This window comes from Danio rerio, chromosome 14 (assembly GCF_052040795.2).
Source record: "Danio rerio strain M-AB ecotype USA chromosome 14, GRCz13ab, whole genome shotgun sequence".
NCBI lineage: Eukaryota > Metazoa > Chordata > Actinopteri > Cypriniformes > Danionidae > Danio > Danio rerio.
In genome coordinates this window covers 18,770,435-18,786,634 of record NC_141034.1, presented here as the reverse complement: position 1 = coordinate 18,786,634, position 16,200 = coordinate 18,770,435, and the positions used below count along the sequence as shown (strand labels likewise).

Sequence of the window (16,200 nt, the reverse complement as noted above, 5' to 3'; positions counted from 1 at the left end):
TTATCTGCAGCCTTGTCACATCAGTTCTCCTGCTGAAATAAGCATCTTTGTGTGCAGAATTAATTGACAATCTGGCATTTTCAACGAATTTCATAACTCCGAAATGTTTGTCGGCTGAAAGTTTTTTTGGAAAGATGTTTCATCAGCCGAACAATTGGCAGTGTGTTAAGCAAAAGTACAATCTATTGAACACAAAGAATGTCTGTCTCTCACTGCCTCATTTTCAATTTAATTCACAAATCTAATTTTGTTCACCCTGACTGAGGTCCGTATCAGAGTTTCACATGAGGGAACTGCAGTTGAGTTGATGAAAAGCCAATAATTAATTATATTAAATGTACAATCCAAATAAATGAGAGGGACTGCATGTAGATAATGTAGTGTGTGGTGTCTTGTGCTCTGCATGTTTTAAGGCCAGTTCACACACTGCACAGTTGGTCATTGTATTTAGAATGTTATGGAAATTACTTTCCACACACAATACTTGCTGAACTATTTAATTATTGAATTAATCCTTCTCTGAGCTTGAAAGACATTTTAACAAGCCTAACTGGTCCCTGGTTAAACTGTCCCTGTGACACAGCCTTTGAATGGTCGCATAGCCCTTGCCATGACTGACGGCAAAGCTGACGCATACCTCTCAAAGAAATTAACTACGTTTTAGCGATCAGAGCTAGCGTATCGCAAGCTCTTTGATTCAACGGCTTGGTAGCGCTGACGAGTATGGGCAGGGGTGAGAGCCGCACAAAACCTTTGGAGCGAGTATTTACAAGTGTGGAGTCCCGTGAAGGAGCTCCAGATTGAAACTTTTGTTTTGTGTTTACATTATGATTAAAGTTGTTGCATGTCTGCTGGTTCCCACTTCTGAATGAACGAGTTTGAGCTACTTCTACATTTAAGGTAGCGTTTAGAAAAAAAAAATAAAATAAATAAATAAACTCCACACAGAGGAACATAGAAACCACACTGCCAGCTAGTGTTTCAGAAGTTTTATTGCAGAGCAACACAAACAATACGCAGAAGTATGAATGCACAGCAACCCGCAAGGAAAGCAACGTGGGTCATGGCGATCGATTGACACAGAAGTATAAACCAGGCTTAGACTATGGCTGCGTTCAAAACTAATTAATCAGTAGAGACTGAATTTGAATTTAAACATACTACACGACCATTAGAAAAGTGCGTTCACTATAGTATGAATGTGAGTAGTACAGTATGAATGCATACTTCTCGCATACTGATTTTTTAATTCTATTAATTCAAACATATTCAGCTCGCATACTTTTTTAGCATACTTTAGTGCATACTGTAATGGACACCACTACAACGCCTGTGCATGTCATCAAATCTCTTGCTCCATATGAGATTGATGATTGTGACTGCTGTAGTTATTCCAGTTGCTAAATGCAATGATATAATGTTGTTATTATTATGATATAATGTGGCAATAAGATTGTAACTATACTGTGTATTTACAGCGTGGCCGTACTCATCTATTTAAACACACTAAAACAACATTAACATTATAGTAGACTCTGTAAAAGGTCATTTCCAGCCACTAGACTTTTCTGACAGGGGATTCCAGTGTCATTGAGTGACAGATGTGAAAGTATGTTGTGGGACTGCTATACAAGAGTGATTATTAGAGAGAATAGTTAGCGAAATTTATCAGTTTTTTTTTTATTGCTTTTTTTTTTAAGAATGACGGTAAAACATCAACGCCGTTGTGAATGTAATAAAACATATGTTTTATTGTTTATTGTACAAATTCGTAATATTAACAAAAAATGCTCATTTGTCTCATCCGTGTGCAGCCATGCTGCCGTTGTAAATGATGTACTCTGGGAAATTTTCATACCTCTTGGTTTCAAGTGTGGTCCTGAAAAATCTCAGTTTCAAGGGCTATCTAACCCTTTCCCTTAGCTCTATGCCTTCAAGCTAAAGAGAACTGGGACACCCCTACCCCTTTACGTGAACATGCAAAACAATGGGTAGGGGTAAGGGGAACGGCTAAGGGGTAGAATTGGGATTGGGATGTCTGAGTTTGTTGCCATTTTGTCACCTTGGAATTATAAGGTTCTATCTGTGTTCTGAATGATTTTGAGATATTGAGCTTAAAAGTTGTTGCATTCCATAGCAAACAGTATGTGTGTAAAAGTCTTAAAAAGTAAACAACTTATAAAAAATCCCATAATGTAAATAAGTTGTCATTTAATAAGAATATGTCAATAACTCAATTTTGACAAAAATATCAGATAGAACCTTATAATTCTAAGGTGACAATTTGTTGGAAAATCATCACACTGCTCAGATATTTCACAATCCAACAAACGCCAATTAAACATGCTCAGTTGGAGGAAAGCAAACTCCAGCCAAAGGCAACAGACACCAAATCACAGTTTTCATGAGACATGTCATGAATATGAATGAGATTTTGAAAACTGTCATTAAGTGTTATTATGTCAAGGTGACATTGTTTGAGATGTCTTTATGACAGCTTGCCATAACCAAATATGCCATAACTTGTCAGTGTCTTTGTCAACTTGACATTATCAAGACAACATAATGAATAATATATCTCTTGACCTCTACAATGATAGGAAAATTAATTTGTCTTTAAAATGTCATTGAGTAATAATAGAGTACTCACACTTTTACTGAGAATTTAGAATTTTATATTTTAGTTTGTTCCTCTTAAAAAAAGCAATCAGAAAATATTATGACAATTATAATGGCCTCATGACAAACCTGTTTATGACAGATTTATGACAATTTGTGTTGTCATATATAATGTAGATTTCAAGCTGTCATGAAACTGACAGGTTTTGTTGTCTTGGTAATAATGACACAGAGATTTTCATAAATATTTTTCAGATATTTTATTTAGTGTAATAAAAAATCAGCAGTTATTGACATTTTAGAGTTGCCTTATTCAGTCATACTGGCATGATGATATGCAAGTAATACAAAATACTTTTGGTGATAGAATGAACTTTTCTTTTACAACAATTTACCTGGGGGACATTGCAGCAAACTTGATGGTAAAAGACAAGTATTTGTTAAAAAACGGCAACTCGAAAATCAGTGGCTACAACTCAAACCCCCTTCAAAATCTGAATTATTAGATATTAAATATAATGTTCAAAATATGGAAAGGATGACTTTTACAAATGGACAAATACCTGCAATTCTGGAAGAAATGGATTGTACTTCTACCTTTACACAGTCTAAACTGATCTTTATACAGTGAATCCGGAAAGTATTCACAGCCCTTCTTCCACATTTTCCACATTTATTTATGTTACAGCCTTATTCCAAAAATTGATTAATTAATTGATTTCCTCAAAATTCTACACACAATATCTCATAATGACAATGTGGAAAAGTTTATTTGAAATTGTTGCAAATGTATTAAAAATAAAAACCTAAAAAAATCACATGTACATAAGTATTTACAGCTTTTGCTCAACACTTTGTTGATGCACCTTTGGCAGCAATTACAGCCTCAAGTCTTTTTAAATATGATGCCACAAGCTGAGCACACCTGTCTGCCCATTGCTCTTTGCAGTACCTCTCTAGCTCTATCAGGTTGGATAGGAGCAATGATGTACAGCCATTTTCAGATCTCTCCAGAGATGATCAATTGGATTTAGGTCTGTGCTCTGGCTGGGCATTCACCGAGATGTTGTGAAGCCACTCCATGGATTTTTTTGGTGGTGTGCTTTAGGTCATTGTCCTGCTGGAAGATGAATTGTAGCCCCAGTCTGAGGTCAAGAGCACTTTGAAACAGTTTTTCATTCAGGATGTTTCTGTACAGCTCTAGGAAGAGTCCTGGTTGTTCCAAACATCTTCCACTTATGGATGATGGAGGCCACTGTGCCTATTGGAACTTTCAGGACAGCAGAAATATTTCTGTAACCTTCCCCTGCCTTGTGCCTTGAGACAATCCTGTCTTGGAGGTCTACAGAAAATTCAAAAAAAGTGAAGCTATGAATACTTTCTGGATGTATGTATATGTATATGTATATATATATATATATATATATATATATATATATATATATATATATATATATATATATATATGTATGTATGTATGTATGTATGTATGTATGTATGTATGTATGTATGTATGTATGTATGTATGTATGTATGTATGTATGTATGTATGTATGTATGTATGTATGTATGTATGTATGTATGTATATATATATATATATATATATATATGTATATATATATGTATATATATATATATGTATATATATGTGTATATATATATATATATATATATATATATATATATATATATATATATATATATATATATATATATATATATATTGTACACACAAGTCTAAACTGGCTTAGAATGGGTTTAGTAGTTTCACAATAATCAATAAACATTCTCAGGATTTAATCAAGGCTTTGTAATTAACTTTAATCTGAATGCACCAGAAAGTGTGACAGGGTCAGGAAACACTGTCAATCCCACGAATCCCAGCTTTAGTTTTATTCATTTCTCAATCTCTAATGAAGATTACGATTATTTCACATGATTTTAATTTTAAATGTTGAACTAGAGCTTACTTCAAGAACAAACACTTTTCCTAATTCAAATGTTCTGAACATTTTCATTTGGCAATCCCACCACTCTCCAAAGCGAAACAGCAGTGCTTTATTCTGGACATCTGGACGAACACATTCGTTGCACATTCTCCTAAAATAAACGGTCAGCACAATGCAGACTGATGCAAGTAAATATGTTCATTAACATCGGTTTGTGCTCAAAGCCTGTCGGATCTCATCAGACCGACCGGTCCAACCCAGAGCACCTCTGACGAACGGATCAATGCTGGATCAGACAGCCAGATGAATCCATCACCAATCAAGCAGACAAGCTAATCAATAACCAATCAGCCAAGAAAAATACTAATCTATTTTAGACTGGACGCCTTCATTCCTGAGATGTGTTGCAGGCGTTTAGCTCAGCATCTGTAGTTTAAATGGTTGTGGTTTTTGAGTTAAAAAGTTTTACTCTTAATCTACTATTCAGTTGTTTCCCATGTAAAAACACCACAGGCTCTTGAAAAATAGGCACTTGAGGTGAGTTTTTTGGTCATAATTATATTACTTCGATTTTTGCATATTCCGCAGTGTTTTCAAGTGACTTGTCAATTAAGCAGATCCAACATTTAATCTGGGTTCACAGAAATAAACAAATCTGACAGCCATTATTTATTACTTATGATTTTGGTGACCTGAGTTCACTATTTTACACGTTAAAAGAATCTTATTTATTTTTCATAGCAATAAATAAAATCCAGTGTTTTAGTGGTTAAAGATTTGCTTAGGGCAGTCTGTAAACAACCCAAATGACTTTGAGTGTATTTTAATCTAACATAGCATGAAGAAATGTTGGGCAGATGTAACCCCAAGAGGCTCTGATAAAACTAATTTAAGAGAAAGAGTAAAGATGTTTGTCAGGGATGGTGTCCAACAGCTGGACATCACAGGTTTTTATAGTTAGGGTGCATATAACAGCATAGAGAACAAATGTAGGATGCAGAGAGGGATATTTGGTATTTAAAGGGTGCTCATAAGCAGGCATTACACCTGTATAATCATGAAACAGTACACACTTCACATGAATCTGAAGATTTTATCCTTCCTAATGACAACTGTAACTATCCAGTTACGTCCATTCATCTATTCAGTTACACCCCTCCATCCAGTTATATCCATCCATCCATTGTTACATTTATCCATCAATCCACCCTTTCAGTTATATGCATTCATCCATTCATTCTTTCAATTACATCAATTCATGCATCCGTTCAGTTCCATTCAACCATTCATTCACCCATGCCTTTCGTTTAATCCACCCATCCATCCGTTCAGTTACATCCATTGCTGATCAATCCATCTGTTTTGTTACATCCATCCATCTATCCATCTGTTCAGTTGCATCCATCCATTCAGTTACATCTATTCATTTATTTAGTTCCATCCAGCCATTCAGTTTCATCCATCCATCCATTCGTTGAGTTACATCCATTTATTTAGATCCATCCATCCATCCATCCATCCACCTGTTCAGTTACATCCATCCATCATCCATCTGTTCAGTTACATCCATCCATCCATCTATCCATCCATCCACCTGTTCAGTTACATCAATCCATCTGTTCAGTTACATCCATCCACTAATCAATCCATTTAGTTACATCCATTTATCCATCCATCTATCCATCCGTTCAGTTAGGATCCATTTAGTTCCATCCATCCATTCAGTTCCATCCATCCATTCGTTGAGTTACAGCCATCCATCCATCTATCCATTCAAATCTATCCATCCATCCACCTGTTCACTTACATCCATCCATCCATTCAGTTACATCCATCTATCAATCCACCTTTTTATATACATCCATTCATCCATCCATTCCTTCATTTACATCAATCCATGCATCTGTTCAGTTCCATCCATGCATTCATTTACCCATGCCTATAGTTCCTTCCATCCATCCATCCTTCCATTCAGTTACATCCATCGATCAATCCATCTGTTTAGTTACTTCCATCCATCTTTTCAGTTACATCCATCCATTCGGTTACATCCAACCATTCAGTTACATCTATCCATTCATTAAGTTACATCCATCCATCCATCCGTTCAGTTACATCCATCCATTCAGTTACATCGATCCATTCAGTTACATCTATCCATCCGTTAAGTTTCATCCATCCATCCATCCGTTCAGTTCCATCCATCCATCAATCCATTTGTTCAGTTACATCTATCCACCAATCCATCTGTTCAGTTACATTCATTTATCCATTCATCCATCGGTTCAATTACATTCATGTATCCGTCCGTTTAGATCAATCCATCCATCAATCCAGCTATCCATCCATCCATTTAGTTCCATCCTACCATCCATCCATCCATACAACCATCCATTCAGTAACATCCATCCATTATAATGGATTGATATCATTGGTAAAATTGGTTAATTTAATGGAGTTAATATCTTAAAATTCAGTTGTATCAAGTTGGAGAATGGGCCGGCATGGTAGCCCAGTGGTTAGCACTGTCTTCCCATAGCAAGAAGGTTGCTGGTTCGAGTCCCAGCTGGGCCAGTTCACATTTTTGTATGGGGTTTGCATGTTCTCTCTGCATTCCTGTGAGTTTCCCTTGAGTGTCTCTTACTTTTGTGAGGCTTTAGATGTTGTTGTTTGCTCTTCACAATTGAAAAGAACATCCGAACGCTGAATAAACAGCAGCTGCCACTAATAATTCATCACTCAATGTCCTCTTGTTTGTAAACAGCTGGTCTCTGTTGCTATTCATTAACTTTAATCTGTTTGATTGTGTATGTGTGGCTGTTTATTGCGCTTTATCAAGTAAATGCCAATTGTTTTTGCAGATGGCGAACAAAGCAGAACCTGGATTACTGCTTCCTGATGATGTACGCCCAGACTAAAGGGAACTATTATGTACAGGTAGGATTAAGATTAAGACGGAATATTATTTTTTAAAACTGAAAAGATTCTCATATGTGAGCTGGAATCACAAAACCAGTCAGATGTAACAATTATTATTTAGATTATAATTAATTTTAGTGAATACTTTATGCATACTTTTTTAGGATGGGTCAATATTTAGCAGATATAAACTCAAAATATTATTTTAGGTGCTTGTTTAAACTACTTATTTGAATAAAGTTGAAACTACACAATTTTAGAGTTTTTTTATCATGTTCGATCTACTTAAGTTTGTTAAAACAATTATGTTAACTTAGTCGATTTGTGCTAGGACAACACTAAGGAAATGTATGGTACCCTGCATTTTTTACTATTTAAAAGTCTGGATTGAAAATCCAAATACTGAGAAAATGACCTTAAATGTTATTTAAACCAAGTTCTTAGCAATGCACATTATTTATCAAAAATAGTAAATTTAGTAAATATATTCATGCAACATAATCTATACTTAAAGGTGCCGTATGTACATTTTTGATAAGAATATTATAATAGGTTGGCAGATATTTAAGAAACATGTTAACTGAATATTCTTGTTTTTCAGAAAAACTATGCTAAAGTCAGATATTCTGCTTTGGTAATGTGCGTTACGTGCTGGAACTGTTGTCTTTGTTTTGGTCTCTTTAACCCGCCCACTGCCACTTTAGCCAATTATATTACAGCACCCCTGGTTGCCTAGTTGGGAAAAAAACATATTTCATAGAGTGGAGGAACTATGACTTCAATTTGTATATGCAAAAACCTGGAAGCGAGTTAGCCATTTAGCATTTTTCGGTTCCCTCATCCCAAAGTTAATATAGAATTTTAATTAAATCGCTTAAGGTCTGTGGCTACCACTAACTTAAGATACTTTCACGTTTTATTATACAACAAAAAATACTTCAGCTACATCACACCCTTGATATTTTAAATCGATTACCTTCATAATAGATGGTTGCTATCAAGTTGCTAAATGGGACTGCAGGTGGTTTCGGAGACATTTTGCGTCATTAAGCTGAACTGGTCTGGAACGCAGCCCAGTTGCGTTGAGCATTCGGAGTTGTTTTCATAAATAGTATTTTATAGTTTGTGGTATGTTTCTAATTGGGAATTTAAATTGTGTGTAGGTAATACCTTCACTCCGCCAAGACAGATTAATTTGTTGATCATATATTTAATTCAACGATGTTATGAAGATACTGCTTACCAGTGCAGCCTGTTGATTTCCTTCTCTCAGTAATGTGTGAATAAATGTGTAAATATACATACATATTAACTGTCATTTTAACGTGATCAATGCATTTTTTTCAGTCGTTTTTTTCTTCTTCATCTGAACACATTTAACTCCATGTCATAACTGCAATATTTACACTGATCAATAATTTATAGCATATGTGACTGTATGAGCTGCTTTTTGCTGTCCTTAGTGACAAAAAAAATTGAACGTTGTTCTCCATGTTGGAACTTGCAGGCATATAGACTTGTCCCTCACGCCTCATTTCTGTCGTCTATTAATAAATTAATCTGGTTGTATGCATGCGAACGATACACTTATTTAAATATGTGACAGATGTGTTTTTGCATATTTGTTAGTTTATAATATGTAGCGTGGATTTTAATATAATAAACTGATCATTGTCATAGATGATATTTATAAAGATACGTTTGAAAAGTTGTCATTAGCAGGGTAGTGCTGACGTCACAGACGAGTGCCCCAATGACACCGTCTGATTAAAGCCTAATGTTAGCTTTTCAATTCTTGCATTTGCATTCAAGATCCAAAAGTGCTAAATTATGTATTTTCGTGTGAGGATTATCTAGTTGATCAAAACATGTAAGTGTAATGAACAGTGTTTGAACACAGAGCTTATTATTTGCGATCTCCGAAAAGCCTATGGGAAAATCCTATTGGGATTTTATCAAGGGAACCAATTTTATGCTAGCAGCCGATTGGCCCTCTATTTATTCAGTTAGAAACGCTCTTAAAGTATGCTTCCATGACCAAATTGCGACCTCCGGTGCACAGTAGCAGACTCCGAAATGAGACGTAGATTCAGAGTTCCACATGAGGTTATTAATTAGCAAATAATATAAATATTACAGATGTAAACATTAGGTGAGCAGGTTACATTGTAACCCCATGTCCTAACAATTCGATATGTGATGAGATTTGCAGTGATATGAAATTTGGCTGTTATGTTTTAATAAATTTTAATATAGCCATTCAGAAGCACAACATAGTACATACGCTGCACTCTGAAATGGTAAGGTTTACAATGTAATTAATACACATTAAGTCTCTTTAACATTAATCATTGATATGTGTTGGTTTCCACTGAGTCATAGTTCTGAAGTTAAATTTAAAATTGTTGATTTTTTTCAAGATCTGAGGTAAATTATCTGCTGATGCTTTCAGTTTATGGCAATAAATGTCATGTAAGATGGCATTCAAACTCAAATTGTGAGGTGATTATTGTCAAAGTTTTTTGTTTTCAGCTGCAAGAAATAATGTATAGAATAAAAAGTAATGGTGCACTTTAAAAAATAATTAATATTGTGTATGACTGCCATGTGCTGCATCCATACATCTCTGCAATGAGTCAAATAACTTATTAGTAAAGTCATCTGGAATGAAAAAGAATGTGTTCTTGAAGGACTTTCAGAGTTCATCTAGATTCTTTGGTTTTACTTTCATTTCCTCCTCCATCTTACCCCAGACATGCTCAATAATATTCATGTCTGGTGACTGGGCTGGTCAGTCCTGCAGCACTTGACCTTCTTTGCTTTCAGGAACTTTGATGTGGAGGCTGAAGTGTGAGAAGGAGCCCTCTCCTGTGCATTGTAATGTAATGGGCAGCACAAATGTCTTGATACCTTAGGTTGTTGATGTTGCCATCTACTCTTCAGATCTATCCTATACCCCCATACTGAATGTAACCCCAAACCATGATTTTTTCTTCACCAAACTTGACTGATTTCTGTGAGAATCTTGGGTCCATTTGGGTTCCAGTAGGTCTCCTGCAGTATTTGTGATGATTAGGATGCAGTTTAACAGATGATTCATCTGAAAAATCTACAATGAGTAGCTATTACCAAAAGTGTGTCCGTGCAACTGAAAACTGGTAGTGCTGTCCAGGGTGAGATGTTAGAAGAAAGCATGAGTAAATTCATGAGCAAAGATGGTTCCAGGATGGTTTTTACTTATATCGAAGCAATAAATAAGTGATAATATTCTGTCAGACGGTCCAAATAAATTCTGACGGATTGCCTTGTGTTTCAATGTTGTAAGAACTCTGGGAAATGGCTTTCGGGGGGAATGGAAAGCTCCATTAAATATAAACTGATCTTTGAGTAAAGCCAAAGTAGTTTTTTTGGCATTTAGATAAAACCAACACATAAGAAAGGCCTAGCATTTTTCTCCCCAATGAATTGTTCACTGTAGAGTCTGTTCTCTGACACTGATGTGCATGAAGGCTGCTTTTCTTAGAGAAGAGTTCAAATCCACTTTAAGTTAGCTTTTTGTTGCTTGGGATTCCCGTCACATGCATTAGAAAATGCATTTCGCCAGCACTCCAAAAAGTGACAGCCATAAAATGTCATAAAAGTACAGACAGGAACAGCAGAATTTAAACTCGAAGCGTTTAATTTCCACAAAAGCTGAAGGAAAATAATGGCTTTCAGACCCGTTTTCATATTTGTCGGGTTTAAAAGCTCCATCGTGCTCTGTGTTGAGGGGTCATAAAACCCAATAGAGGATTTAAGCCGCACAGAAATGTCTTTAAAGCAAAAACAAACATTCACTTTTGATTCATGATCACGTCTCTCCCATAATGCACACAGATTAAAGCGTCTCTCAGGAAAGTAATTCATTCTTTCATGAATAATTAAGAAAAGCATCTTCTCATAGGACAAGGACAGCCTCATGAGTACAGTTGGAATTTTTCACGTCACATCTTGAGATGTAGATACAGTGCAGACTAGGGCTGCACGATATTGCTCAATTTTGACATTGCAATATTTTTTTTCCCCTGCGATATAAATACAATTTCACTACATGACATAAATATCTCTGTTTGGGAAGTCATTACTTTATATTATTGTGGATGATTTATATAGGAATGAAACAAATTTAATAATAAAATTTATTACTAATAAAAATCAAACTACAGTCATAAATATACACAATGGAGCAAATGTTAAAGTGAAATAAACAGCGCTTTATGGATTTCCGAGGAGTGTCTAAACCCCAGGTGTCAAACTCAGTTCCAAAAGGGCCACAGCTCTGCACAGTTTAGTTCCAACCATAATTAAACACACCTGATCAAACTAATTGAGTCCTTCAGGCTTGTTTGAAACCTACAGGTAAGTGTGTTGGAGCAGGGTTGGAACTAAACTGTGCAGGGCTTCGGCCCTCCAGGAATTGAGTTTGACACCCTTGGTCTAAACCGTATTCAGGTACAGAAATTGAAAAGTCAAATTTAAAAGAGCCTTGCATAATCTTCATGATATACAAAATTTAATTTTTTTTTTAATTGTGTTGCTCTTTCTGTTGTCTTGTTTCAATGTTTCAAATTCTTAAAATGTTCACACAGGCCTTAACAACACATGGAGATTTTAATCTTTTACTCTATAATGGTTCAGTTCTGCAGATTCTCCACAAATCTGTTTTGACCTGTGGTTTCTGGTCATCTATAATCCCTCAATGTTGCATATCTAACGATGTGACTATTGTGGAAAAACACATTGTGATATTGATGCTCAAACGATATATTGTGCAGCCCTAATGTAGATAAAGTGGAGACAAAAAAAAACAATCACTGCCCATCTTGCACTGCATTGGATTGAACTGTAGCAGCTTGACTATACCTGTGTCATGTGATTTGAAAAAATTAAATGTTACTGTAACATTTTACAATAACAGTACATGAATAATGATGCGTTTATGTTAACTAAACATCACTTCATTGTGAATTGATGATGATGAGTTAGGGCACGTTAATCATGAACTTTAACTACAACATGAGTCACAAGAGTTCTTGTGTGAAAATGGCTACATTAATTACTTGTTAGTACATGTTGTTAGTTAATGTATTAATTAAGTTTAAGCTATTTGTAACCAACATGAACTCATGAGCTGGTAATGTATAATTATGTCATGACTTTACTTGGAGGGGCACATCACCATTAACTCATCCTTAAACTACTCGTGAACTCTAGTTTAAACTGTTGATGTTGACAGAACACTTTCAATTGTTGTTCAATGTAAACGCATTAGTTGAACATGCATAAGGAGTTCATGAGGATTAAAGAATGGGTTGATGATGTGCCCATCCAAGTAAAGTCGTGATATAATTATATGTTAACATATCATGAGTTCATGATGGTTATATGAAGCATAAACTAATGTGGTAATTAACACATTAATTAACAAACAATCATGTACTAACAAGTAAGTAAGGAAGCCATTATTCAGACATGAACTCATGTGACTCATGTTGTAGTTAGTTCATGATTAGCACATGCCTTAAGTCATCATTATATCATAATAAAGTAATGTTTAGTTTACATATGAACGCATCATTATTCACATACTGCTTTTATAAAGTGTTAAAAATTGTTAAATATGTGGCAACTAGCCAGCTTAATGAATTAATCACAAAATGATCAAAATACCTGATTTTAAAAAAACCCACACAGAGCTATTTTCACAAAAATAGAAATATTTACAGTATGTATCAAAAAAGTCACTGCAAATGTTCTAGTTGTTAATAGTTCATAATATAAAAATATACACATTTGAAAGTATTTTTGCTCATGTAACACTAATTATGGGTCTAATTGTACACTACTTTATGCCACTGATCATTTACATGGATAATTAAGGCTGCATTTAAACTGGAGATTCTGAGCGTGTCCAAATCCAAATGCTATTTTAAGAATGGATAAATACAGTTTGCTCCCCGATACATGGTCTAACCAGGTTGTGCAAGTGGGAAAACGTTCCACAGACTTTGCAAGTGGAAAAACGCTTCAATAGCAAGAAAACAGTTAAACAGACCATCTGTAGCAAGGATCAAGAATGGACCTCTTCCTTTCTTCCTCTTTACTTTAATCCCTTACTTTCATAGATAAGGAAACGATGTTGTACGCACTCCACTGAAGACATCAATTAGCCTACATACTTAATTTTGTTTGTTAAGCACAAATGTTTTTTTAAAACTATTTCTAAATTCAGTTGTAATGTCGAAAAAAACTGAACAATAATAACAAAGTGTGGTCCAAACACTTATTCTTTTGCCCCATATGTTTTGTGGGAAAAGGTGAATTTATTTTTATTACTTTTGTGTTTTTATTTTGTATTAGAAAAATGTTTAGATTAACAACAGATTAATCAATCTTTTTTTGTTGTATGATACCACATATTGACCAGACATAACTTCTTTTTTACTGTGCTGCATACTTTTTAGAAGAAAATGCTGACAAGATGGAAATAGCATAATACGAATAAATTTAGGGTGGGCGCCTTTGTTCCAGACTGCAATCTAGACATGTCACAAGTTGTCATGATGCTTGTTGATGTTGTGAAATATATTAAAGATGCACGTAATTGTTCAGGTCTGGTATGCAGAGAAGGGTTGCAGAAAGAGGAAGTATGTCTGCGGTACAAGAGCCATAGGACTGCAGAATAAATGATAAGTGACGTTACACCAAACTCCACCTGTTAATATCAGTTGTGTATATATGCTGGAGTCAGGAAATGTATGTTAGTTGCGAACTTCTTGAATGCAATTCTTGTATTGCATTGGGGTAACGTAACCCAGAGCTCTGTCATCAAATTATTCATTTGTATCTAATAAATTACCAATATTTTTGTCATTGAAGAAAACCCTCTCCAGACCTTTTCTTATTGAACACGCGTGGAATTGGCTTGATATTCCAACAGTTTTAGACCAGCTTTTACTTGGTCAACGGCTCAGTCTATTTCAGTTCCTTAAAAAAGCAACACTCCAATTATGTGCCTTAACACACCTTTTTAGACCAGCACACCCATGAGTCCACAAAGTGGCGCAAATAGATTTGCTATAAAAACAACATTGCACAAAACGTGAAAATTACATGTCTTGTGCTCTATTTTGCCAGGTGTATGATAGGGCCCCTTGTTTTAGTTTAGAAATGTATTTTTTTTTTTTTTTTATTATTATAGACAAAATGAAATGCAAACTTTTGAAAATGGAGGCATGTTTATCAACTACCACTCTCTGGCCCCGTTTACACTTGTGCGTTTTATGTCTGGTTTTCATTGGCTCAAGCCCCCAAAACCCCCATTTCTTCATGTGTCTGGCAAGTATGGATGCCAGGTCACTTTTTATGTGTTTTACTGTATGCTGTACAGTGTGGGTGGAGATCATTTTTTCTGAGATGCAGTAAAAACATCAGTCTGGACAAGGAGCCTTTTCATTTTAAAATATAATAACTATTTAAGAAAACGCAGTAGTGTAGATGGTACTTACTGCAATTTTAGCTGTGATAAACAAAAGTGTATTAACCTCTGGTAAATGACACACTTCACCCTTTATTCCTTGAGCCTTTTTATATACTTAAAAAAAAGTTTGACATCACTTAAATCTGGAAAAAACAAAGCACAAAACTCTGGTCCACATTGTACCGATTTACACGTTTTCCTTCTGTCTCTCTCTTTCTTTCTCACAGCTAGAGGATGACATTGTTGCTCGGCCAAATTACTTCACCACGATGAAAAATTTTGCCCTGCAGCAGCCGTCAGAGGAGTGGATGATTCTAGAGTTTTCTCAGCTGGGCTTTATCGGTGAGTCTTACTCAAATTCACACTGTGTGTATGTGTGTGTACTGTATGTGTGTGTGTTTTTGTTTTCAGCCACCCCCTTAAACTCAAACTGTATGTCTTTCAAACTGAAGGATTCTTCTCACTTTCACGAGAAGACAACTGTCATAAGACTGCAAACCTTTTAAAGCATTCATAAAGAAGTTCATGTCTCCAGGGGTAGATGAACTGTAGAGGTCATTAATGAAAGATGTCCATATTTTTCAGCGCTTCACAGCTTTGTGTAGGATAAAAAAGTGATTTTCTTTTATACCTGAACAATTTCCAGAAGTAACACAAGAACCAGAGCCAAACAAGAAGTTATTGCTACTTCCATTTTCAAATAATCACGTTCAGTATATCATATACAGCAGGGGTTTCAAACTCAAATTGGCGGGGGGCCTTTTCAAAGACTGACAATTCATAGGAGTCCATTTTAATATTCAAGCACAAGAAAAAAGTGAAGTAATTAATGCATCCTAGGACAACAGACCTGATGTTTATAAATCAAGCATTACCTGTCACCAGTGATAATGCAAATCAGCATGTTTATTGCTTCACACAACTACTGAAATATATCTAGGGCTGTTTAAATTAGCATCTTGACATTTAAAGGGCCACGAAACCCCCCTGTTTCAGCAGGGTGTTTTTACACCTCTAGTTTTGAAAAAGTCAGGAAAGTGGGCGTGTCCAGCTCTGTTTAGGGGGAGTGTCGGAGGAGGGAAAGGGGGAAGGTGCACAAAAATTTGTATTAAAATGGGAGTTTCGATTTTGGCACACGCTAATTTTTACTGAGGCAAAACAAAAACACAGATGCTGGGCAGAAAGACAGTGGG

At 35.4% G+C, this 16,200-nt stretch overlaps 1 protein-coding gene across 2 annotated transcripts in view; it reads left to right on the top strand.

Moving 5' to 3' along the window:
• Nucleotides 1-16,200, top strand: part of mgat4b (alpha-1,3-mannosyl-glycoprotein 4-beta-N-acetylglucosaminyltransferase B) — a 271,310-nt gene that overhangs the window by 170,812 nt on the left and 84,298 nt on the right. For both annotated transcript variants that reach the window (XR_015506742.1, NM_001002180.1), the window contains 2 exon segments: nucleotides 7,431-7,506; nucleotides 15,235-15,349. Coding sequence is in view for 1 of the 2 variants with exons in the window: in NM_001002180.1 (NP_001002180.1) it covers nucleotides 7,431-7,506; nucleotides 15,235-15,349 (191 nt within the window). In the remaining variant the exon portion in view is untranslated.